The following is a 27,457-nucleotide window of genomic DNA, read 5'->3' on the forward strand; positions in this document are numbered from 1 at the left end:
TCGAAGAAAATGCTCTTGAAGCTTATGAATTTTTTTGTAAAATCTTAATTGATTTATGAAAAGAATTTATTCCAGTACATTGGGCAAAAAATTCTAAAACCTGTTCCTTGGTGGAACGATATCTGCGCTAATGCGGTAAACCAGAGCAAATTAGCACTTTATAATTATAGAAGATATCCAACAATGCAAAATTATGTGATTACAAAAAAATCGATGCACTCAAAAAACGAACTATTAGAGAACAGAAAATTTTATGTTGGAAACATTTTTGCACCAGTTTCAATAGAAATACCGCTTTCAGTACCTACAGTTTGGAAATTAGTTAAAGTTTTTAATAGAAAAAATTCAAGTCCAAAATCAGAAATATCGGTTTCATAAACGATTTTTTAGATAAAATTGCATCAAATAGATCATCAGGTAATAATGACATCGAACAACTTAATGATTTATTTGAAAGTAATGACTTAAACGGTCATTTAAATTTGCCTTTCTCTGAAGAAGAATTTCATTTATCCCTAAATAATAAAAATGACACCACACCTGGTATAGATGACATTCCATGTATTTTAATTAAACGTCTTCATCGCTCAGCTAAATTAGTATTGCTGAAATTTTTAATAATCTATGACAATGTAATTAGATACCTGATACGTGGAGAAATATTGCCGTTGTTCCTATTTTAAAATCGGATAAAGATCCAAGTTTAGCCGACTCCTGTCGACCAATATCATTATCTTCATGCATGGGAAAAATATTCGAAAACATGTTAAAAAATAGATTAGAATTATATGTAGAATAGTAGTTATATACCTCCTGATCAATTTGGATTCCGTAAAGGTCGTACGTAGTACTTTAGATAGTTTGTTAAAATTTGGTGGTGACATACAAAAAGCTTTCAATAATCACAGTTATTTGATTAGTGTGTTTTTAGATGTTAGTGGTGCATTTGATAATGTCGATTTATTCAAATTGGTCAAAATTCTACATAGCTATAACATTCCTGGCAAAATACCTAATGGATTTTTTATTTTTTTTATTCTCGAACAGTTTATGTTAAATTTGATCATACTTTATACGGCCCAAAGAAGGCATTTAAAGGCGTAATGCAAGGAGCAGAGGTGATAGTGTTACCTCTGATTTATATATTATACACCGCACAATTACATCAATTCCTGAAGTTGAGAAATCTATATGTTTTACAGTACGCTGATGATATTGTGTTGTACACATCTAGTAGAAATTTATTACAAGCACAAAACACTATCAATGAAGGCTTAAATCGTATGTATCAATATTATAAAACAAAGTTAAATTTGGATATCAATCCCCTTAAAAGTTCTGCAATGTTATTTAGTAAAAAGTTTAATTTTAACCCTGTACATATCAATATAAAATATTGTTCTGTAAAAATAAGTTTAGTTGAGGAAAAGAATTTTCTAGGAATAGTATTCGATTCAAAAATGCTTTTTGGTTCCCATGTTAATAAAATAGTGAATAAAATGCAAAAAAGTGTAAATATAATGCGACATTTAGCGAGTGTAAGTTGGGGTATGGACCCCAAACTTTTAAATATCATTTATAAGGCAATTGTTAGAAGTCACTATGATTAAGGATTAATAGTTTTTGGAAAATTTATGAGCCCATCCCTATTTCGCAAATTGGAAGTCATTCAAAACAAGGGTCTTCGAATCATAACTGGTGCAATATGTTCTACACCCATTAATTCTTTAGAGATAGAGGCTGGTATATGTCCAATTGATGTAAGACTTCAATATCTTACAGAAAAAATCACAATGAAAGTTTTAGCCAATAGGCAATATTTTTGTTTGTTTGAAGATAACAATTTATTACAAGGGGAACATATTAATGAGTTAAAAACATTATGTAAGTACATAGATCATAATGCGCAGTGGGTACTTAGTACTTTGGAAATCCAGCTTGTGAGTCCTGTGATTTGCAAAGAAAAACTTCTAAATAATGATGAATTTCTGTTATATAGTAGTAACAAGAAGCAACAATATCGGAATATTTACACAGATGGATCCAAAACCAAAGATAACGCTAAAGCTGCCTATATGATTTGACTGCTAAATTTGGCCGCTGCTTTAATCTGGACAAGAATACTTCGATATTTACAGCTGAAGCTTATGCTGTATATGCGGCACTTCAATATTTATCAAACATCAATCACTCATTTTTCCTGATCGTAACTGATTTCTTAAGTGTACTGAATTGCCTGGAGAGTAATAAAATATCTTACAAAACTAATATCATTAAAATCAGACAATATTTATATGAAATTAAAGATAAACGTATAGAATTTATATGGGTGCCATCACATTCAGGAATAACGGGGAACGAAGTTGTGGATAGTCTAATGAAAATTAATGTACCAAATGTTAATGAAATTGATCCATCATCATATTATTATTCACCACCATCAGTTCCTATGACCGATTACTATTCAGTACTGAAGACTCGTATGTTTGATATTTGGTCACGAGATTGGGAATGCACGAAACAATTGAAAGGAAAAGGGTATGGAGAAATACAGAAGAATATTCCCACGAAACCCTGGTACTTTAACTTAAAATCACCATCAAGAAAATTTATAACAACCATCAACAGATTACGCTTTGGACATGGAAAATTCGCAGCTCATTTGAACAGATTAAAACTTAGAAATTCAGCTACATGTGAACATTGTAATACTGATGAAGCCACTCTCGATCACTTCTACATTGCCCTGCCTTCAGTGTGCAAAGACTGCTTCTTATAGATGGCCTACTAAAGATTTATAAAGAAGAAGACATCCCCCGCCTCTTGCCATCTTTACTACAGAATACGAAGACTTATGAACATATATATGCATATATTCTTTCCACCATTGAAGAGATATAGATACCTTCAAATATTTAGAAGAATACATTGAAAGAAAAAAAAATTATTTAAACGATAGGAAAAAAAAATTGATGATGATGATTTGGCTTGATGGATTTATTCCGATGCCGTAAAACTAATATATATGTATATATATACAGGGTAACAGGAAAAGTCGTGCTAGATCCGTTAAGGGCGTGGAGTACTCATCATTTCTGACTTATTTTACTATGAAACACCCTACCCTAAACTTAATCCTTTTCGAGATATTTGACTTTTATTTTTTTTATTCAAAATTGCCGATTTTTAGGCTACTAAATTTAATTTTGTTTATTTTGTGTGTCTTATTATTATAATTATTGCATTTTTACATGTGTGATAAGATGCTTTAGGACCTCAATCATTAAAATAGTGAATAAGTTAATTCAATACGCCGTAGTAGATGTGGCAACTAAAAGATCGCACGTTATTAGAGCGAACGAAGTTCACACTGGTTTTGGGCGAATGATTAATAACGCGGTTTCGGCCACTAGTCGGGAACGTTCGTGAGATGCACCGAAGTTGAGACTTCGGCCGCCGTCGTGAACTCCGCCGCTGGCCTTTGTTTATGCTGCGCTCTGACGCTTCACGCACGCTTGCGTTATCGCCGCCATTACGTGAATAATGGTGTTTAGTATTTTGCACATAGCTTGCGCTTATTGCCATCCGTTCCATGCCTAGCTTTCCACATTGAACTGTATCTTCTGTGCCTTTCGTGCTGTAATTGTAAAGGTGTAAAGTGTCTTATTAATTAAACAGTGTAAATCGAACTTGAGTGTTTTCTTTGTGTTCCGGACTATAAACTGTAAATTGCCGTGATTCGCATAGTGCTACAAATTGGTGACCTACGACATTGGACAATAAATACGAGTTACTTAGTTATTATAATTAGTTTTTAATTACTTAAAAATGGCACCGCCAGAAGACCAGGAGAAACCAGAAACGGCCCACGGAGAAACATGTCGAGTGGGAGTACGTCCACCTCCATTTTGGCCTGAGGAGCCTGCGTTATGGTTCGCACAGATGGAAGGTCAGTTTATCTTGTCTAACGTGACGGGTGATGCTACAAAATTTTATCAAGTAGTAGCACAACTTGACCACAGGTATGCTAAAGAAGTAAAGGAAATAATTACTAATCCGCCGGCTATAAACAAATACGAAACTTTAAAAAAAGAACTTATAAATCGCCTTTCTGCGTCCCGTCAGCTAAGATTGAATCAATTGCTAAGAAACGAAGAGTTGGGAGACCGTAAGCCCTCACAATTTTTAAGACACCTTAGAGATCTAGCTGGTAGTGATGTAACCGATGAATTTCTGAAGACCATATGGACCGGCAGATTGCCGACTAATATTCAAACCGTAGTAGCATCTCAATCCGAGTTAAAATTAGAAAGTTTAGCAAATATAGCTGACAAAGTGTATGAGATCGCTCCTATGGGTCCACCACAGATAGCTAGTACATCAGCGGTTGTACATTCGCCATATGTGACAAGTGCGCAGTTCGATGAGATGGCTAGACAGATAAGTGAACTTTCAATGCAGGTAGCTAAGCTCACAAGTAGGCATGATCTGTCGGCCAGGGTACCTGCACAACATTTACCTCGCTCACGATCCTTTTCCAGAAGCAAGCGCGGACGTAGCCAGTCAAGGTCAAGAACTCCACAACCTCCTCCTGATCACCCTCACTGCTGGTATCATTTTACATTCGGGGCTCGAGCAAACAGATGCCAATCACCCTGCAATTGGGAGGCGGAAAACACCAGGAGCAGCCGGAAGTAGCGGCCAACGACTGCTCAACTCAAACAGGCCGGCTATTTATCACTGACCAAACAACAAAAATGCTATTTTTAATAGACACTGGCTCCGATTTGTGCGTTTTTCCGCGGTCTGCCGTCAAGAAGCGTTGCATACCTACAAAGTATGACCTTGTAGCTGCAAATGGAACAGTGATCAACACGTATGGTCCCATACAACTGTACCTTAACTTAGGACTCAGGCGTACCTTTCCTTGGAAGTTTACCATTGCGGATGTATCTAAACCAATTATAGGCGTGGATTTTCTAAGCTATTATAATTTGCTTGTAGATTGCAGACATCAGAGCCTTAATGACGGGTTAACTTCACTCTCCGTACCAGCACCTCGTCAGAAAGTCCCGGAGAGCATCGCTTCAATAAAGACGGTTTCCGGTGACAGCGAGTTTCATGACTAACTACGACTGTTTCCAGAGGTTACACGCCCGGCAGGTACCTTGGTAAAGCCCAAACATAATACGATGCATTTTTTAAGAACCTCACCAGGCCCTCCTGTCTGTTGCCGGCCTCGCCGATTGGATGTGGATCGATTGAGAGCTGCTAAAAAGGAATTTGAAGATATGATGAAAAGTGGTACAGCTAGACGATCACAAAGTCCTTGGTCTTCTGCCTTACACCTAGTTAAGAAAAAGGACGATGGATGGAGACCTTGTGGGGATTATCGAGCACTTAACGCACGCACTATTCCAGACCGATACCCTATACGGCATATTCAGGACTTTGCACAACTTTCTGGATGCTCTATATTTTCCAAAATAGATTTGGTCAAAGCATACAACCAGATACCTGTAAATCCAGCTGACATACCAAAAACCGCCATAACTACACCATTCGGGCTCTTTGAATTCCCTTACATGACATTTGGACTTCGCAACGCGGCTCAAACCTTTCAAAGGTTCATTGATGAAGTACTCACCGCCTTTGATGAATTTTGTTTCGGGTATTTGGATGATATACTGGTGTTTTCTCCATCCGTGAGCTTCCATAAAAACCACTTACATCAGCTGCTTAAACGACTGAGTGAGTACGGCGTTTTGATTAACACTACCAAATGTGCCTGGGGCCAATCTGAAGTATCCTTTCTGGGCTATAATGTATCCGCCTCAGGAACACAACCGTTTGATGTAAAAGTGCAGGCGATCCAGGAGTTTCCAGTACCGAAAACGATAAAAGACCTAAGAAGATTTCTGGGAATGTTAAACTTTTACAGGAGATTCATACCAAAGGCAGCAAAGACCCAGGCACCGCTGAATGCGTTATTAGAAGGCCCCAGAATCAAAGGAGCTCATTCGGTCAACTTCACTCCCGAACAAGTGAGTGCTTTTCACCAATGTAAGAAATCACTCATTGATGCAACTCGTCTTGCGCATCTGGACCCGACCGCAGAGATATCGATAATTACTGACGCATCTGATGTCTCTATAGGTGCAGTACTTCAACAACGCGAGAATTCTAATTGGAGACCCCTAGGATTCTTTTCCAAAAAGTTAAAGCCATCGCAAAAAAAATACAGTCCTTACGATCGCGAACTGTTGGCCATATATGAAGCAATAAAGTACTTCCGTCACATGATCGAAGCAAGGAACTTCACGGTGTTCACCGACCACCGCCCGCTTACATACGCTTTTACTTCGCCTAGAGAAAATACTACGTCACCAAGACAGTACAGGTACTTTGACTATATTGCTCAGTTCACTACGGACGTTCGCTACGTACCTGGATCAGAAAATGTGGTGGCGGACGCGCTGTCTCGAGTTGAGGAGGTAACTTCGGCCTTGGATTACCAGGCACTTGCACGATCTCAGGAGACTGATCCTGAGCTGCAAAACTTGCTTCTTACCGCATCTTCGCTCAAGTTACAAAAGATTACAGTGCCAGGTTCCGACCACAAAATCTATTGCGACGTGTCTGTTCAGCCGCCTCGACCATTCGTCACTGCAAACTTTAGAAAACAAATCTTTGACACGCTACATAACCTGAGTCACCCAGGAAATTCAGCTACAGTGCGACTGGTCACTCAAAGATTTGTTTGGCCAGGTATTCGCAAGGATTGTAGAGAGTGGTCAAAACTGTGCCAAAACTGCCAGCGTTGTAAAGTTACCCGTCACACATCTGCTCCTCTCTCCTCATTTCCTGTCACTTCCTCGAGGTTCACCCATATCCACCTCGACCTCGTAGGACCTTTAACTCTGTCTTGTGATTACAGATATTGCCTTACTGTCATCGACCGCTTCACCCGGTGGCCGGAGGCAATACCGCTCAGGGACATTGCGGCCGCCCTCGTATCCGGCTGGATATCACGGTTTGGCTGCCCGGAGCGAATTACAACGGACCGTGGCCGTCAGTTCGAGTCTCACTTGTTCCGAGCCCTCACCACCATGCTCGGAGCACATCACTTTCACACTACCGCCTATCACCCTATCGCCAATGGCATGGTTGAACGCCTGCACAGGCAACTAAAGGGCGCCATCATGTGCCACGATAACTCTCTATGGACCGAGGCCTTACCTCTTGTCTTATTAGGTATCCGCAGCTCCTGGAAATAAGACATTCAATCGTCTCCCGCCGAGTTGGTATACGGCGAATCCCTCCGCCTGCCCGGCCAGTTCCTGTCTCCGTCTGATGGCTACACTGTGGAGGACCTTTCCTGCTTCGCGTCCCGTCTAAGGTCGCACATGGCCAAGCTCACACCAAAACCAGCTAAGTGGCACAGCAATACTCCATTTTACTTACCAAAGAGTCTTAAAGACTGCTCTCACGTATTCCTGCGCCTGGACAGAGTTAGAAGATCTTTGGAGCCCCCTTACGCAGGCCCATATAAGGTATTGGAACGAAAAGAAAAGTACTTCAAGGTTTTAGTGCGAGATACAGCAATGAACGTTTCGGTCGATCGATTAAAGCCTGCCTTCACCAGCAATGATAATGCTGGATTACCTGACACACCTGACATTTCATCTGTACCTCCGCCCGAGGTTACTGAAAGACGTACAAGGAGCGGTAGAAGAGTACATTTCCCAGACTACTATCGACCGTAGTACCGGTCTCGGTGGGGGACCTATGTGGCAACTAAAAGATCGCACGTTATTAGAGCGAACGAAGTTCACACTGGTTTTGGGCGAATGATTAATAACGCGGTTTCGGCCACTAGTCGGGAACGTTCGTGAGATGCACCGAAGTTGAGACTTCGGCCGCCGTCGTGAACTCCGCCGCTGGCCTTTGTTTATGCTGCGCTCTGACGCTTCACGCACGCTTGCGTTATCGCCGCCATTACGTGAATAATGGTGTTTAGTATTTTGCACATAGCTTGCGCTTATTGCCATCCGTTCCATGCCTAGCTTTCCACATTGAACTGTATTTTCTGTGCCTTTCGTGCTGTAATTGTAAAGGTGTAAAGTGTCTTATTAATTAAACAGTGTAAATCGAACTTGAGTGTTTTCTTTGTGTTCCGGACTATAAACTGTAAATTGCCGTGATTCGCATAGTGCTACATAGAAAAGAGAAAGTTAAGAAATAAAAAAAAAATTTGAAAGTTTATTTTTCTCCAAGGGATATCTAAAAAAAAATATTAGGGCAGTTGATCGGCAGATAAGTTATAAAATATCTACGTTTCATCAGCTATCTAACAAGGTATAACAATCTAGGATTTGTATTGCATTTCGTGGAAAAAAAAGTAGTTGGGACGCTCCAGGTAGCAGTTCTAACGGTCCCGCGCCTATTGTCCTTAAGTTAAGACGCACCGTGCGAGTGAGACAAGCGACGGTTTATGTAGGTGCGAATGAAAGAAAAAATATTGTAGAGATATCACGGGATATTGTTTTGTTTGTCAGTCTGCTTTTGTGCTTCGTACATAGTAGATGTGATATCGTTTTGCTCTTTTTCTTGACTTGGCTGTGATTCTGGACTGTTTTTTCCGATTTGTGACTACTGTGCTTGTTAACCGAACTTTGATTTGTATTTGTACGGAAGTGTTGAAGATGACGTCGTACACACCTGAGGAATATGCTGATATGCTTATTTGTTACGGATACTGCGATTGTGTGTCTGCGCAAGCTCGCAACGAACACAGTCGTCGAGTGCCGGATGTGGCTGTTTTTGACAGAGTTTATCGGAGACTTCGAGAAACTGGCTCTATTTTGAGACGAAATACAGACATGGGCAGACCACGAATTAATGACGACGAAGAACAGGACAATGAGATAGTGCAACGCTTTCGAGCGGATCCGACAACTTCCACTAATATTGTTGCCCGTGATCTGGGACTTTCGCAATGGAGAGTGTGGTTTACAGTGCATACTGCTGGCCTATACCCGTACCATTACACTCCGGTACACACTATTGAAGAAGGAGACCCCGCGAGAAGGTTGGACTTCTGCAGATTTATGCTAAATGCTGACGTAGAAGACCCAGATTTTCTAAGAAATATCTTGTGGACAGATGAATCCAAATTTGATAAAGATGCCATAACTAATTATCACAACGCGCATTACTGGGCCCCAAAAGAACTTAGGAATCCCAATAAGAAAAGAGTGAAGGGTTCCCAACGAAGATTCAGCGTGAATGTGTGGATGGGTATTATCTCCAATCATTTGATTGGACCTTACTTTCTCCCGGACAATCTAAATGGGGAAAGTTACTAAAATTTTTTGAGACGAGACTTGAGTGATTTGCTGGATGATCTGCCACTCAACTTGATCAGGGACATGTGGTTCCAACATGATGGCTGCCCTGCCCATTTCAGGAGAAGTGTCAGAGACTGGCTGGACACAAATTATCCAAACATATGGATAGGACGAGGTGGGCCGTTGCCATGGCCAGCAAGAAGCCCGGACCTAACCCCCATGGATTTTCATGTGTGGGGGCGCATGAAAAGTCTTGTCTACAGCGAGTCAAATCCAGTTTCGTCTGTGGAAGAGTTAAAAGAAAGGATTGTGGATGCAGCAAATCAAATGAGGACAACGTTGACCACTGGAGTAGTGAAGACTGGTCTCCGTAGAAGAATGCGACATTGTATTAGAAACAGAGGCGGCCATGTTGAACATGAACTGTAGAATAACAAAAAGTTGTGTGAAAACCTGATTTAATAAATACTTTGCATGCTTACCTATTGTTTTGTTATACTTTTTAGGGCTAAGTATTAATTTTCTCCTCCACTATCGCCTATGAAACTAAGTTTTTTCAATGCGTTTAAATAAAACCCTGATGAAACGTAGATATTTTATAACTTATCTGCCGATCAACTGCCATAATATTTTTTTTAGATATCCCTTGGAGAAAAATAAACTTTCAAATTTTTTTTTTAATTTCTAACTTTCTCTTTTCTACTACGGCGTATTGAATTAACTTATTCACTATTTTAATGATTGAGGTCCTAAAGCATCTTATCACACATGTAAAAATGCAATAATTAGAATAATAAGACACACAAAATAAACAAAATTAAATTTAGTAGCCTAAAAATCGCCTGAGTCCACTGAGGTTCCGAGTTGGGTAGAAAGCGAAAGCATTCAGACATCTGCTAGAGTAGAGAGACTTGCTGTGCACTCACGCGCATATACCACTGGATGGGTAGTGAGAAATATATTAAAAAATAGTTCGTGTCAACATTGTGAATGCAATCTCATAAGTAGGGCAACCAATTATGATAAAAATTCTGTTAATAATTGGAATTCTTTTAGAGAATTTAAAAGTATTAAAGACAGGAAATTGACCTACCCATTCGTCGAGGCAGTGAGGTTTTTTGGGACAATTACTCAAGAGGCAAATGAATACTTGGAGACTCAACCACACCTAAATAATATTATGAAAACAATAAAACACCACATCAAATCCAAGTATTCATTTAGCTTTCTCGACTGTAGTTTACACAAAGATGATGTCATACAATGCTTTTTGACTATGACCTTAAGGTTAATATTATTCAATTGGTGCAACATTATTAATAAGATTTTAAAAGGCACAGATGTTGTTAGATTACAAAAAAAATTACCTCGAATGCAATTGAAAGCATTTAATAAATATAAAAGTAAGTTAAAAAATAAGAAAATTAATAAATAAGAAAAATATTATCTTTTTTGTAGCAAACTTCTTTTGACTCCTTATTTTTACACATTTTTTAATATACACTAACCCCAGGCCAAAACTCAGTTGATGGCCAAAACGCGAGTATCCATGGTCAAAAGTATTGCGTATTTATAAAAACAAAAAAACTGTCATGTATGATAATAATATGTGAGGCTAAATTGTGTCGATTTTTGCTCTATGGGAGTGCCCTATCTGATGCGTTAGCTCCTTGTGAGCAAAGAGGATCTAACCACTACGTTGAAGAGTCGGCACTCCAAACAAATTTTTTGAAGGATAGTCCTCTTTTTCAGCCAACATTACGCCGATAACGGACAGGGCCAACTTAAGAACAATAACCTATTTGACAATCAAAGTAAGCAACATAAAAATAACAACTGTCAGTCAATATTAGTGATGTCGTTCCGTTATCGATACTAGTGACGTCCATAATATATCGACAACAGTAAAAAATTTTGATAATAGGTTGTGGAGGTTCTTATTAATAATATATAGAAAAGAAATAAAAGTAGTCATAAATATTTTCTTAAAATAGTTTTATTAATTTGCTACAAATTGTAGAAAACAATATATTCTTACAGCACACGTTTAAATTGTTGTATACACAAATAATATTACAATTTTCAATAAAATTTTAAAAATACACAAGAAATATTCATGTAAAGTAAATATTTATAAAAAAAAACTAGTGTCTAGAAAAAACTTACTTAAGACAACATCAGCAACAAGGTGTTCCTTACTTGTGGAAGGTAATGAAGCGTCAGGTTTGTACCTGACTGAACACACTGAAATTAAAAATCATGATTGACATTAAAAATAAACATAAAATCATTTCTTGCTGTAAAAAGAACTTAGATTATAGTGTCTATAAAAAACTTACCCAATTTAGGATCAGCAATCAAGGGTGCTTTACTTACGGAAGGCATTGACGTGTCAGGTACTGAAATTAAATTTTATGATTGTTAGGAGAAATATAAAAAGTAATCATGTAATTAGAAATAATTTCAAAATTTATAGATTAAGTCTACAAAAAACTTACTCAGGACAGGGTCAGCAACATGATGTTCTTTACTTGTGGAAGCCATTGGTGCATCAGGTATAGGCACTAAAATCAATTAAAATTGAATTGACACACAAAATACACATAAATTAATTATTTGAGACATCAGTTCAAGTCAAAAATTAAGTCTTTAAAAGAAAATAATATTATGTTTTCAATTTCGCGTTATTATATACTAGAATCATTGTTAAGTTGAAAACAAGCCCGCTGTAGGATTCTGTATGGCATCGTAGAGCGGACTGGTTTTCGCTGGTTTGGAAGCAGTTTTGCAATTCATTTTCATCCAATGTATTTTCGGTATCATAAGACAAACCTGTTTTGTTCTTTGCAGCAGTATGCAGAGGAAAATGTTGAAGTTGTTTATCAGTCAGTGGAGGTGAGGATAATTGCAGTTTAGGTACAGCAATATTCTTCAAACGATTCATTTCCTTACTAAAATGACTTTTTTCGAAGTGATCTCCGCAGATATGGCGTCGTTCATTAAGTTTTTCAATAGGCATATGTGCCAAATCTTCAATGCCAACAGCTCTAACCCACTCCTTGCAGCTGAAAGTATAGATACTTATTTACCAAACAAATTTTCATAGTTTTTTAGTTAAAAAGATTTTACATGAAAGATCAATATCAGAGGATGCATACGCAAACTGGTCATCAATTTAATTGTTGTACCTTATATATTAACCCAACTCACTAGAAAAGGATAAATAATCTTTAATTTTAAGATTCTACCTTGTAAAATGTCCAAAGTTAACCTATACAAATGTGGTGACATGTAATGAAATATAAAAAAAAAATTTAATTTAAATCTTAACATCATTGCAGTACAGGCTAATTTTGCTTTCAAAAATTTAAGGGCCCAAAAACACCATACTTCTAATGGAAACTTAACAAAATGCACCATATGCAGCTTCTACTGGAAACTTAACAATGTGCACCATATTTACCTTCAACTGAAAATTACTTGAACATAAGAGTAATGGAGCAGTCTTTATTGTAAATATTAATTGATTTTTATATATACACTCTCGGACACATAATTCGAGTCACTAAATAATAATAAATTAAAATTTTAATAAATTTTTAAAAAAGTATAAAAACATAATGCTAAAAATGTGACATAACAACTTACAAATTTACAATGATATGCATAAGTCAATGATGATATGCCTCAATTTCACATTTTTCTTAAATTTTAAGCCATAAAGGCTTTAATTTATATTCTATAGGGTATTCAGTGGCTGTCGAAATGTGTATTCGAGATGAAAGTCGGGCCAACGATCGCTACTGACATGCTAAATGACACAAAGTATAGTACCAAATGTTTCGTTATGCTAACATGACATAGGTTACTATAATGTTTACTTACCGGATTTCATCCAGTGGAAATTTGGCAAAAAACTTAGAATCGTCGTAGAGTTCGTTCGGGTTACTCTCTTGTTTGCCTCAAATTACACAGTTTCGATGGCTTGTACAACCCATTTCATACGAAAAACCACGAATATATCACAAAAAAAGAGTCACTTTCCCGAAAGAGATTTTCAGTAAAATAAGTGAATATAGGAAGGGAAAATACAAAAAAGCACAGGGTCGACTGCAAATACAGAGGAACCGAAGCTCAACTCGATGTAATCACAGGACAAATATGCAGAATAAACACAAAACACCGCAGGCGCAGAGCAGCTGATACGGAAAACAGACAAGAAAAATAGCCGCCATTCGGGATTTGATAGGTTATAGGTATTGCCATAATAAGCAGTTTCATTTCGTCTCATTAAGCCAATTACAATTATTTTAAATAGACCTAAAATCCTTTTGTAACACATATAAAATAGACATATATCCAGTATATAATATGTTAATGTGGTATAATTACACCAAGATCACGGAAAACGCAAATGGATAATAAGTACTTATATTCTAAATCTGCCAATTAAAAAAAAATATATTGCATATGGCGGTACATGTTATTTTTTTGTGTGGGTGGCAGTAAAAATGGTCTAATTTCATATAAAAAAATCGATGTATGGCAGTTTCGAGGGCCTGCTTGTGAGTATAGTGTTCTGTGGTTAGCATCTAATAGGCCGTGAATAAAATAAAGTTTCGGTAGGAAGCGTATTACGTGTTATAAATTTTCCAGTAAACGATTTTAGTACGTTGTATTGAAGTATTCGCAGTCATTTACCTGAAAAAGAAATTTCATGCTAGGAACGGTAAGGGAAGATTAACCTGTCCGATACAGAATACACCGTTTTGTAAGGTTAGTAAAGGTTATGTTTACGTGGACCAGAACTAAACATACAAAATATCATCATTTTTGTATAATTATTGTCCTGAGGTACAGCTACTTCATACAGTCCAAATGTGTGGTTTGAAGTGGCATATTCTGCCCTCCTAACTGAGAGTGCAGTAACTAAGTCAAACCTGTTTGAGAAAAACGTGGTTAAAGAAAATAATTTAAATTTTATTCTAGCTTCAAAACTACGTAAGTTACAGTGGCATGGCATATATCATCAATAGAAGGTAAAAGAATGAAGAATTGTAAGGTGACATATTTATATATGTATGTTAAGGTTATATATGATAGTATTTCAAAAGTATACTTATGTTTAGTAACTGCTCTAGAAACACAACTGATCTTCCTAACCATAATGGCAGTAAATACCTTAGATACTGCACTTATTATTAGATACATATCGTACTGCTGATTAACCTAGAAACTACATATTCAAGAACAAATTATTAATAATATATATAATAAATAACTTCAGTATCTATTAAATTACTGCAGTTTTTGCTAAAAATACCCATCATATTGATGCTATTTTCTAATGTTTTATGTAGTTGAACCTCATAATTTGTTAGTATTTTCTTACTAAACATCGACGTAAAGTGGCAGCATGCTGCATTGCTTGAGGTTTTTGAGAGTATCAATGGCCTAATTCCCGCCCTTCAATTGTTCTTTCCTTTCTCACTTCCTTCCCTTCTGAAGTGTTAGCCATGGCTGAGTAACACCACTGGTATGGCGCTTGCTTGTATGGTATGTTACTCAGCCATGGCTAATGTACGCTTGTACATGATAGATTACGGTAAGAGTTTGAGTCCCACTGTTTATTGTATACGCAACTGCTTATTCAAGCAATAAATTAAGTCGGACAAAGTGTTAATTGGATTGGGAATATAAAGAGATGAGAAAATGTAGTATTTTATATAGATATATGTTAATTTCGCACATTTATAAAATTAGAATAAAACATAAAATTCCTGTATAATGTATTTGTTCAAATCCCAGACATATTATTCCCAGATATTATGAACCCTTAATCACATTTCGATTGACAATAAACAATAGAAAAAAAATCAAACCTTGCCTTATATTGAAGTTAGTTAAAGTTCAGTCTCCTTATTACAATCACTTGGTTGAGGAACTATAATTTGAGATCACATTTCTTTATTAAAGATCTAAGTATATTATTATTACTAATGCTATGACAACTGCTATAACACTCAGTCTTCTCTGATTAAATATTTTACTTGAGATCGACTTTATATGTCAAAAATAACACTTGTTGTTGCCAGGACTGGTAGCTGTAAAGGTACTAACTGGGTGATAAATCTGCAATAGATTTCTCATAGATGGCGCTACGACTAAAAAGTCGTTGAAAGACCAAGTACAAAGACACGACGCAAGCACATAGAAAAATTTGTGAGGTCCGTTGGTTCATTCCGTGGCTTAGTTGGTATAGCGTCTGGCACGGTATGCAAGAAGACGTCGGTTCGAATCCGACCGGATCGAAGGAATTTTTTCTGAGTGTTCGATCTTTGTATTAATAATTATAACAAACTAGTGGAGTAATTTCACAAAAAATAATTGAATATCAATTCAATAAAAATTTAATTAACACTTGTTTACAAGTATTTATAAACATTACACATTACGCACAGGAAGCGGACGACGCTCAGAGGAGTATTTCACCTCAAAAGTTGTACAAGATAATTTTGTGATTTTCATCGATTTGACATGTAATAAAAAGCTGTTTAAACTCATTACATTGTATTGAAAACACATATTTTTCATTGTATTGAAAATTAATTGCTAAAAATATAATATTAATGGGATTCGTCGCCATAAGGCCCTTCTGATGCTTCCGGCAGCAGAAGTTTCACTGGAGACAAATTTACTTTTTTTCTGTGGCATTTGCATTGTACAGCTCAAAAAAGGATCAGAATTTAAAAGTCTGTGCAACATGTACATGTGCAACATGTACATTTATTTAAAAACATTATCAAGAAGAATTAAGTTTTAAGTTACACACACAATCATAAGTTAACTATGCTTTGATATACATAACCATGTGTGAATATAGTGATTACAAAAAAAAAAACGTTATTTTATTGTGGAATGTATATGGTAAGAAATATCACTTTACCAGGTGCAATCCAGGAAATATAATTTTAAATTAAAGTACGTACCTTCCTCTTCAATATTCATCAATAGGTATTGCAAAACTTTCACCACACATAAACGCAGAATTGGATTGAAAGATTACGCTTAAACAGGAGTGCTGAAATTCCCGTTTAGTGGTGTAACGGTAATTAAGCTTTAACGATACACGCTTAGAATAATAACGCATAGAAACCTAGCCCGCACACGCTAAGTGAGGCAAATTGTAGGACGCCGTATAGGCCTACATGAGCGAGCGGGCAGTCAGTGCTCAAGAACAAGCTGTACCGCGAACAGCTCAAAGATTTTTGCTAAAAATGACGAAATGTGCGGTAATTGGGTTTAAAAATAGATCAGACAAACATAAAATAGACACTAACATCACATTCCACAAGGAAGTAACGCGTTTCAACTTGTATTTTTATGTAAATATTCACTAAAACAGAAAATTAATTTCGTTGCAACAAGATACGAAAATGTTGCAAAGTAACGGGTTTTTTCTCCCCATTTTGCTATTCTGTTTCAAAATAATTATATTACGTATTTTTTTGAGAATAGGCAATATCGCGACGGTTGCAAAATTTCTACAAATGTACACCGCCGCAACAACATTGTCGGGAATTTACGTTAGCTATTTTTACGAAATATATTTAGTATTTGCCTTCATTAGTTTCATGTGAAAAATCATTATTCTTGTTCATCATACACTCATTTTAAAAAATTGTCTTGGCCAGACTCAAAAGTTCGTAACTAAAATTATTTCAGGGAACTAACACTGACTAAAAAGTCATCAGCAGTTCTCCAAAATCGTGTATAAATAACTTTCAGGTTCAGGTTCAAATTCAAATTCAAATTCAAAATAATCTTTATTTCATAGGTAAGCATTATTACACTTGAAATCGTCACAATGGTTAAACTCTACCGCTCATTCGTAAGGCAGATTCCCCTGAGAAGAATGAGCAAGAAATTCTAGGGGTTGCTCTTTGTAAATAACGTTTACAATATTTTTTTATTTGAAACATCAGATTGAGACTACCTCCATGAGCTAAACGGGTTACTACCACGGATTTTTGTCATCCAAGTACGCAGAAGTTGTATAATAACCTTTAGTATAAAGTTTTTGTTTCACTATAGTTTTAAACCTCGTGAAAGGCAAATTTTGTATATCAACCGGAATCTTGTTATAGAAGCGTATACATTGCCCCTTAAATGATTGTTTGACTTTGTGAAGACGACTATCAAGAAAAGCTAGTTTATTTTTATTCCTCGTATTAATGTTATGTCTGTCACTATTTTTCATAAAGAAATTACTATTCCTTTTAACATAAATTATATTTTCATAAATGTATTGTGAGGCTAGTGTAAGAATGTTAATTTCCTTAAACTTATCTCTCAAAGATACTTTGGGGCCCAGATTGTAAATTGCCCTAACTGCACGTTTCTGCAGGACAAAGATTCTATTGATATCGGCGGCATTACCCCAAAGCAAAATGCCGTATGTCATTAGACTGTGAAAGTAGCTGAAGTAAACCAATCTAGCGGTTTCGACGTCTGAAAGTTTCCTTATTTTTTTAATCGCGTACACTGCAGAGCTGAGCCGTTTTGACAACTTACTTATATGGGGACCCCATTGCAATTTAGCATCTAACGTTATACCTAGAAATACAACTGTATCCACAAGATTCAATTTTTCGTTTCTAACTACAATGTTTGTAACCGTCTCTCTAACATTGGGTAATGTAAATTTCACACAATTTGTTTTTTTCTCATTAAGAAGTAGGTTATTAACAGCAAACCAATCAACTACTTTAGATATAGCATTGTTCACATCGTCATAGGAACATTGGTGCCTTTCAACTTTAAATAATAAGGAAGTATCATCAGCAAACAATACTATCTCATGTTTTATACCCTCCATAAGGCTAGGTAAATCATTAATATAAACTAAATACAACAATGGGCCTAGAATTGAACCTTGAGGGACACCCATGCTAATTACAGACCCTGACGATCTCGTACCGTTAACATCGACCCTCTGTACCCTACCACGCAAATACGATTTAAGAAGGTCGAGATCACGTCCCGCCACACCATAATGGCGAAGTTTCCTGACCAGTGTATCATGGTGCACACAATCAAAAGCGTTGGAAAGGTCACAGAATACACCAATAGCATCATGTGAGACTTCCCATGCATCAAATATATGATTAATCAACTCTACACCAGCGTCGGTTGTAGAGCGACCCCGAGTGAAACCAAATTGTTTAGGAGACATTAAATTATTACTATAAAAATGTGCACACATCTGATTTAGAATAATTTTTTTCAAATATTTTACTGAGAGTTGGTAGTATTGATATAGGTCTGAAATTGGTGGGGTCAGAAATACTACCAGATTTGAAAAGTGGAATAACTTTACTTTGCTTCATGAGGTCAGGAAAGACACCATCATCAACACATTTATTAAAGACACAGGCTAAGTAAGGCGCAATACAATCAACTATAGAACTAATTACTCTGACTGAAAGACCATCATGATCAGCAGTATTTTTTATGTTTATAGACTTAAAGGCTTTAACAATATCGTTTGGAAATACATGACTAAACCTTAAATTAGTGATACTAACTGCATTATTTTCTTTTAGTAAGGATTCAGCGGCCGTGGGAGATGAATTTAACGAATTAGTAGTCAAAATTGGAATGTCGGTAAAAAAATTTTCAAATATTTTAGCAACTTCTGCGTCTGTGTTTACAATTTTGTCATTAAATCTTAGTTGAAAATCTAAGTTACGAGGTTTGACCCTTCCAGTTTCGCTATTTATAATATTCCAAGTCGTTTTTACTACATTCGCGCTGCTTTTTATTTTATTATTAATAAACATTGCTTTGGCTGCCACACAAACACGTTTAAACATTTTCGAATATTTCCTAACAAAATCATTAAAACTGTTACTAGTGTTATAAGTTCTTTCATCGTAAAGATCATACAGCCTTTGTCTACTTTTGTGAATTCCCACAGTCGCCCATTCACTAAATTTCAATGAATTATTAATAGTTATGATTTTGGACTTAAAAACATTATCACGTTCACTTTTCACTATGTTGAAAACTGAATTATACAATTTATTGGGATCGTTAATGTACGGAATGTCAGTTAGTTTAAGCATTACGTTATTTCTATAAGCTTTAAGTCGACCATTATTTATCGGAACACATGTGATATCCTATTTCGGCATTTTGTCAACAGTTATATTAAAAGTGGCCAATTGACCGCAGTGATCTGAAGTTAATTTATTTATAATAGATTTATTACTAGGTACGGCGTTGGTATAAATGTTGTCTAAACAAGTGGCAGTAGTAGAAGTTATTCTAGTAGGCACCAAAAAAAGATTCACAAGGTTATAACATTGGAAAAATGATATGAGCCTACTGCTAGCACTGGAATCTTCTAATAAGTTAACATTGAAGTCACCACAAATAGCAATATATTTATTTATATTATTTAATTTGGCTAAAACTTCATGTAATCTTTTTTCAAATAGTTCGTAAGATGAATGAGGGGGTCTGTACACGCTTAATATAACAAGCCGTTCAAGCTCTATGCAGGATATCTCTATAGTCCGCTCAATAGATAGGCTCACAATATCTGTACGGTCTTTAAATTTTGAATTATTTTTAATAAGAATTAAAGAGCCGCCATGAATAGCTTTTTCTCTGCTGAACGAACTAGCCACCTGGTGATTGTTGAAGCTAAACATGAACTGATGTTGTGATAGAAAGTGGTGTTCAGTAATACAAAGAATATCAATATTGTTACAGTTAATAAATAATTCTATTTCTAGCTCTTTGCCTTTCATGCCTTGAATATTTTGGTGCACCAGGTTTAATATAAAATTTATTTTATTTCTGTGTGTTTTAGGTTGGTTTCTTACTTGTTCTTTATTGTTATCGTGTACTTTTCATGTAAACATACCCACAGATAATATCAGGCTATTTATATATCCAAATTCGATAGTCGCACTTAAACTCGCATGTAGGTTTTTCAAAAATGTATTTTTAGTAAACCATAAAGAAATGGCATGTATGTATATCTGAAGACAAGATAGCGGGCAAGACTTCTAATTCTTCTTCTTCTAATTCTTCGCCATCTTGGATTTAGAAATATGTGCTACATTCGGAATGAGCAGCTCCAAATACCTTGAAAACGACACCCAACTTGCTATTATTCGAAAAATCGTGCCCGTCATCTTGGATTTAGAAATTAGTGCCATATTCTTAATGAGCACCCCCCAATAACCTCGAAAACGACACCCAACTTGCTATTATTTGAAAAGTCATGTCCGCCATCTTGAATTTAGAAATAAGTGCTATATTCCTAATGAGCACCCCCAAATACCTCGAAAATGATACCCATATTGCATTTATTTCAAAAGTCGTGTCCGCCATCTAGGATTTAGAAATAAATGCCATATTTTTTATGAGCACCTCGAATACCTCGAAAACGATTCCCATTTTGCGTGTCCGCCATCTTGGATTTAGAAATGAGAAAAGTCGTGTCCTCCTTCGTGTATTCAGATATAAATGCCATTTCCATAAGGATTACCAAAAATAAATTTTTGAAAATTCCTGTCACTTGACGTTGTCGATCAACAGTAACGATCGACAAAATCGAGCATATCTGTAGGCACCTGATCGACAAAATCGAGCAAATCTGTAGGCACCTCTAACTTAACGATGAGTTAAGCAAGATACAATTTCCCCACTTTTGAGGGAAATGTTATTCCATGGCATCATTATTTGTATATTTGTGTGCGTGCCGACGAGCGTAAATACAAGTTGCTTACGCCTACATGAATTTGATTTTTGCCTCACTTGTGACAGTTCGTTTGATATGAAACTATCATTCTATGCGTTATTTTATTATTCTAAGGATACACGTTTTGTAGATGAATTTAACAAAATTTTGAAATCTACTTTTGATCGATTTTTGCTTAGAAATACACCTGTGTGCGATGTGATTGCCTCTAGCTTAGAGACATCTTCTCACCTGTTATAACTGTAGTATCTATACTAGTTATTACAGTTTTATTAGAATTGCAACTACAGAATGTTATTGATTTCCTTATAATAACCGCAGTATCTAATAGATACTGCACTTATAATTAGCTCTAAGATGGTATATTAGCTCTGAGGTGGTAAATTTTTAAAACATAAATAAAATAAGTGCAGCAACTATTAGATACTGCATTTATTGCTAGAGTTCCATCGCCATTGACTCAAATTTTACTCAAAAATTACATAGTGACTAATCTTACTGCACTTTAAATTAGCAAATGTTATACATTGTACTAAGTTACTGCAGTTTTACTTCCCAGTTCCCGTGGGAATTTTGATACGTGACTTAGGGCCAAATAGAGATCTTGTTTTGGGCCAAATATACTTAGATCTTGTTTTGTTGTAAACGATTATGTATTTAACTCAATTTCGTCAAACATGCTAGTTACTGCATTTTCCACTAGGAAGGCAGTATTATTTGTCACATTAGCTTAAAGTTTGGTTCAATGTAGCTATATTATGTGTGTATTTTGAAAATATTTTCAGGTTTTATCACTTGGGAAAATTGCTATAAAATGATATAATTTTTAGTTACTTATTAACAGTGATCAGAATTGAGGAAGTGAATACCTAAAGTGTGAACGTTTCCTCTTCGTATGGACATACTCATTTTGTGATGTAGCCAAAAAATCCCAGTATTCTTAATACAATATCAATTATATATTTATTGCATACATATATATTGCATACATTTTTTTTACTGTTTCTAAACATTCCAACATATAGTTTGTCTCGTGTTTATTTTTTAAACGACTGAAATATTTCAATACGTAAGTACTTATAGAAACACAACTACAATATTATTTTTTTGAGACAATAATTTGTAAACATTTGTTTTTGTAGTAAATGCTTAATAGAAAATAGTAATTTGTAGCGAATGTACTCAAATATAAAAAAATAATATGCATATTCAAATATAATCAGTTCCAAGAAATCCCGGAATTTGTAGAAGGGAATATTCACATTATTCTTTATTTTAGCTGAATAAACTCCATCAATTCCGAACACTGCTTATTAATTATGAACAAAGAATATCTAAAAAATAGTTTACTTTTACCAGATACTGTTCAAGTTTACGCAGCATAGTGAGCAGATGCCAGTCAGCATGACACTCCAGAAGCTACCAAAGAAAGAGAAACAGATAAAGGCAATGCTCAGTAAAGAGTTCAACTTTCTGAAAAATGTTTTTTCAGTTATGTCTTTACCAAAACAGATGAGAGGCAAGTTCTTTGATTGTTGTGGTACTAACTTTAAATACAGTTATAACAAATTTTGCGTACTCAGTGATGTTATTAATATAGCTCTTTAAGGATTACATGTTGACCCTAAATTTCACAATATAGGGATTTTTTTTGAGCGCTTCAAATCTTTACATTCATTTTAAAAATAGTATATAAATTGAGTAGCGTCAGAACACAAACTGATAAGTCACATTTTGATTTGTAAGAAAAAGTTTTAATGCCGGAACAATAGTTTTTGTACGTTTCCATGAATAATTTATCCCACCTGAACAGCAAACGGTAAATCCTTCTTCAAAATAGGTTTCAAATATGTGAATCTGAACAAAATTAGAAAAATTCTGATGAAATTAGATTCATAATTTATTGGTTTTGTTCTGAAGCTCCACAATTGTTACAGCCATCGTTTGTTTTATCTTGTTTTTAATTTATCTTTTTTTTTTATTTTGTCTTTGTTTTAGATGATTATGAAGAGAATGCAGATTTTGAAATTATAAATGACCCAACCAGTGAAGAGAAGGAGGTGCCAAAGAGGGCCCGCAGTATAGCAGAACTGGAGGAAAAGCTAGAAAAAATAAAATCTCAAAAAAACTTCAACTTGAAGAACAAACTTGCTAAAAAGAGTTTGAACAGCAAGCTGAATAAGAAACTTAAAAAGAATGAAAGGCAAAAGAAAAGTAAAGTGAAGCCTACACAGTATAATTCAACAGAAAGTGTAAAAGAAGTTAAGATAAAATCACAAGCTAATGTGAAACCAGTCTTTAACACTGAAGGCAAATTAGTTTTTTCTAAATTTGACTTTTCAAATATTGGACATAAAGGTAAATAATACTCAATGGTATGCTTAAGATTTTAACTTATTTATTAACTGTTACCAACAGTTACCGTGCAGGACTGTCACGCAGAGGTCCCGGGTTCGATTCCCGGAACGAGAGAAATATTTGTATGGCTTACATTTATTGCGTGCGTGCGTGCGTGCTTGCGTGCGTGCGTGCTTGCGTGCGTGCGTGCGTGCGTGCGGGCGTTTGTGCGTGCGTGCGTGCGTGCGTGCCGCCGGGCGGGCTTTTCGTTTGTAATAGTTTATGGTTACATTTATTTATAGAAAAGATGCACCAAAAAGCTGAAAAGGATCCTAAGAAAATTCTAGAAAACCTTAAACAACAAGAACAGAAGTTTAAGGAACTGGAAGAGACACAATATGACAAAGTGAAGGAAATGAAGGAGAAGATAGCTTGGAAGAATGTTCTGCTGAAGGCTGAGGGAGAGAAAATCAAGGATGATCCTATTTTATTGAAAAAATCTATAAAGAAATTGGTAAGACATTTAGAAATATGACAAAATAGCCACATCCGCATTCAGTGCATCCATGATCTATAATAGTGCACATCCATTTTGCACCCACTTATTATTTAGTATGCTTTTGATATTGTACTTAGGTATTATATCTGGTTTAGATATGAGCGCCGATAATAGACCAACTGGAGGCGGTGCGCCGAAGAAAAAGTATCGGCAGCGGCGGCATTTCGGCGACTATGAAACGAATTTCGACTCATCCAAAGAACAGAGCCCGTTGTGATTAAATAGCGAAAAGAGAATAGGTACAGACGCCAGCACATCAAGCTACACATTGACGTATCTTGTTCCGTTGCACTGGAGGCGATTTCGAACAAAAATGTGTAGTCTGATGTGCCGTTGTCCGTACATTACGAGAATAATTTGGTAAAGTTGTTTTGAGAATTTATATACCTTATTTCGTTTCGGAAATATAAAATGAAACAACAGGCGATCTGACATCCACAGCGAAGAAGAACGAACGAAATGTACTATATCCCGAGAACAAGTAGTCTTGCGCATAGATCTTTATTTTACAGATGAGTGGATTTGTAAGACTGTTTGTTTTTACAAAAACTGTTATACAAATACTTTTGCAAGAAAAATAAAATAACGTATTTTCTATAGTAATCAAATTTTTATCAGGACGCACTCGCTTCCGTATTGTATATACGTAGCGAAAATGGCGACATCAGAAATGGACAAATTAATGTTTTAAACAAAACATCTTCGGATATAAAGTCACTAAGTTTTATCGTAGAAATGTCGCGCTCATATCTAATCTAGTTTGAGAGATAGCTCAAATTGACGCTTACAATTAGTACTTTTGAAAACTAACAGGTCAGGTTTTTTGTTACAGGAACAAAAGAAGAAAGACAGTAAAAAGCAATGGGACAATAGAATTAAAAATGTAGAAGAAAAGAAAGATGCCAGGCAGAAGAAGAGGAAAGAAAACATTGCTAAGAAAAAAAAAGAGAAAAAGTCAAAAGTTGTCAAGGCTGCTGTTAAAAGAGGAAGAATTATTATCTAAATTGATAGGCCATTGACACTTTAAAAAAATATAAGGATGAATTTTTATTTAGACTTAATTAATATTTCGCACTTCACTTCAGTGAAACAGTGACTTTACATTTTGTCGGGGATAGTATAATTATGCGTAACTAGCATTGGATAATTGCGCGTATCTGACAAATGTAGCCAATTTGAGCTTTGCACGGCAGTCCACGTAGTTATATGATTGGGGCTAGTGACGAAGAGACTCAGTCTTGTAAGGCCTTTTATAACGACTCGACTCCGTTTTACAGGACTCGACTCTAAAATGAAGACTGGGGTTTCGAGTTTTCATTAATAAGACTCAGTCGTTATACTAAAAGACTTAAACGACTTGAAAGACCTGTTGTTTGCAAAGGACTTACACCGATTTTATGTCTTATTAAACCCGAAGTTTATAAATAAAAATGACGTAAGTAGTATGTAGTAAATAATCACGTTTACGTGTACGTAATAATTACGTTACTTATAATAAAAATCGTAAAATACATACCTTGTGGGTAGAAATAAAATCACGCCATACGGCTCATGACTCGCGACTCCCGAGGCTATGAGGCGCCAGTCGTTTTAGTCCTATAAGTCTTTTAAGCTTGCTAGGGTGAAAAGACTCGAATTAGTCTTCAGTTTAAGTCTTATGACTCAAGACTTAAGGGTTAAAAGACTAGACTCGTCGTGAGGCGTTGAAAATTAGTCGAGGCTTTTAAAAGACTGAGGGCCGTATTCTAGAACTCTACTCAATGCTCAAGTCAGGATTTGAGTATGGTTTAAAGCACTCGAAATCAAAAGTGCTTGTGTTTGTAGTGCTTGTGTTTGTAGTGCTTGTGACCCTTCGGGTCGTATTCCAGTACTCTACTCCAATGCTCAAGTCAGGATTTGAGCAGACTTGAATATGATTTGAAGCACTGGAAATACGACCCTAATGGCAAGGACTTGAGTATGATTTTCAGTGCTCACTGCAATACTCATGTCCTGACTTGAGTATTGAGTAGAGTTCTGGAATACGACTCTAAGGGTCGTATTCTAGAACTCTACTCAATGTTCAAGTCAGGATTGCAATTGAAACACAAGCACTGGAAATACGACCCTAATGGCAGGGACTTGAGTATGATTTCTAGTGCTTTAAATCATACTCAAATCCTGACTTGAGCATTGAGTAGAGTTCTAGAATACGACTCTAAGATTCCTATGAACTTAACTTCTTGGAACAAAAGCAAAAAGTTGACAATCTATAGATAGAGATGTGACATTTAATTGATATCGACATTATGTTTCATAACTAGCGGAATATTGAACTAGGCATTGCTTGATACTTGCTATAATTAGGGTTAACTACGGAGTATATGGAAACGGCATTTAAAGCAATTTCTTTGAGAACTAGCGTAGCTGACTTTTACACGCACACACTTGTTACCAAATACGCATATGGTTTTACTACACTCAAACATTAATTGATATTAGCTACGCAGGCGTGTGCGTATACGTAGCTACATGCTACGCATGATAGTATTAATGATTTATTATACTGTCATCGTATTTTTATTAACCTAAGATTACAAGTCAATCCGGTCACTGGAAGGGTTGAAATATTAAAACAGTCATCATAAAAATCTTTATTCTCCCTGAAATATGATTTATTTGTATCAATTACCTCTTTTTGAACTGACTGAACATGACTATACCTATAGCGTCGACGAGCTTGTCAAGTAAATGAAGATACTTATATCCGAAAGCGAAGAAGTGAATCATTTGTTTCGTGATAACTTGACAAAAATAACTGACAATGGTTCAGAAATGTTTTCACATTTAAATGTGGTCTATGGTCAAATGATTTATTTGTTATTGAATTTTTCGATTGTTATACATATGTATATAATTTAATGTAATGTCATAAAATGCTTATAGCAAATGGTGCTACATTTAGTAGGTACCCAGCTTTTACTGCCTTTTGGTTCAGCCCATTTCTCCTTTAAAAAGGATCCGGCGGGAAAGTAAAAAAAATTAATACGGAACTTTGGTACGATGATTATAACAAGATAATAACAAGATAGGGTAGGTAGTGTATTATAAGTAAATGTAAACAATGAAGGTTGGAAATTATGAAATGGAAATGAGATGGTAATAGTTGAAAATAGTGCAATTTTATGACCCACAGGTTAAATTATCTAAATGCTTCAAGATTAACAACTATTGTAGTATCTTCACAGCGGAGTGTTATGCTATTTTTCAAGCATTACTTTATGTAAATATTATTATAATAATAATAATAACGCACACACTCAACAGCCCCGCACTAGGGAAATCCTGTGTCGCGGGTGCTATGGACACACATAGACAACCACAAATTACACCCAAACTCACGAGAGAAATACTCGTAAATGTAGGCCATATAAATATTTCTCCCGGCCCGGGAAT

At 35.8% G+C, this 27,457-nt stretch overlaps 2 protein-coding genes across 8 annotated transcripts; one reads left to right on the forward strand and one right to left on the reverse strand.

The window, feature by feature from the left end:
* Window positions 1–9,607: 9,607 nt before the first annotated feature.
* On the reverse strand, window positions 9,608–13,573 carry LOC113233343. The gene is made up of 6 exons (XM_026468447.1): window positions 13,236–13,573; window positions 12,183–12,415; window positions 11,849–11,914; window positions 11,690–11,749; window positions 11,517–11,594; window positions 9,608–9,633 (listed from the first exon to the last, which is right to left on the reverse strand). Exons 2-6 carry the CDS (start codon window positions 12,367–12,369, stop codon window positions 9,608–9,610), a joined length of 417 nt encoding a protein of 138 aa, XP_026324232.1. The 5' UTR covers window positions 12,370–12,415; window positions 13,236–13,573.
* LOC113233114 (surfeit locus protein 6 homolog) lies at window positions 10,995–25,435 on the forward strand. Of its 7 annotated transcripts, none has more exons than XM_026468107.1 (5): window positions 10,995–11,022; window positions 22,486–22,645; window positions 23,125–23,484; window positions 23,766–23,977; window positions 24,855–25,435. In XM_026468107.1, exons 2-5 carry the CDS (start codon window positions 22,519–22,521, stop codon window positions 25,023–25,025), a joined length of 870 nt encoding a protein of 289 aa, XP_026323892.1. In that variant the 5' UTR covers window positions 10,995–11,022; window positions 22,486–22,518; the 3' UTR covers window positions 25,026–25,435. The 7 variants fall into 7 exon arrangements, with proteins under 7 accessions (XP_026323892.1, XP_026323891.1, XP_026323890.1 ...); XM_026468106.1 differs by lacking the exon at window positions 10,995–11,022 and adding an exon at window positions 13,901–13,915; XM_026468105.1 differs by lacking the exon at window positions 10,995–11,022 and adding an exon at window positions 13,911–14,126.
* The last annotated feature ends 2,022 nt before the right edge of the window (window positions 25,436–27,457 follow it).

Source organism: Hyposmocoma kahamanoa, unplaced genomic scaffold, assembly GCF_003589595.1.
Source record: "Hyposmocoma kahamanoa isolate Upper Pololo Valley unplaced genomic scaffold, ASM358959v1 78, whole genome shotgun sequence".
Classification (NCBI taxonomy): Eukaryota; Metazoa; Arthropoda; class Insecta; order Lepidoptera; family Cosmopterigidae; genus Hyposmocoma; species Hyposmocoma kahamanoa.

What these genes read in the sequence shown, in the direction of transcription:
- LOC113233343 (XM_026468447.1), bottom strand. Translation starts at nt 12,369, where the DNA reads ATGCCTATTGAAAAACTTAATGAACGACGCCATATCTGCGGAGATCAC. An exon ending in TGCTGCAAAGAACAAAACAG is followed by an intron (nt 11,915 to 12,182) that starts GTTTGTCTTATG and finishes AATTGATTTTAG; the next exon opens with TGCCTATACCTGATGCACCA. An exon ending in GATTGCTGATCCTAAATTGG is followed by an intron (nt 11,595 to 11,689) that starts GTAAGTTTTTTA and finishes TTTTAATTTCAG; the next exon opens with TGTGTTCAGTCAGGTACAAA.
- LOC113233114 (XM_026468102.1), top strand. An exon ending in TTTACCAAAACAGATGAGAG is followed by an intron (nt 22,646 to 23,124) that starts GCAAGTTCTTTG and finishes TCTTTGTTTTAG; the next exon opens with ATGATTATGAAGAGAATGCA. An exon ending in AAAAATCTATAAAGAAATTG is followed by an intron (nt 23,978 to 24,854) that starts GTAAGACATTTA and finishes TTTTTGTTACAG; the next exon opens with GAACAAAAGAAGAAAGACAG.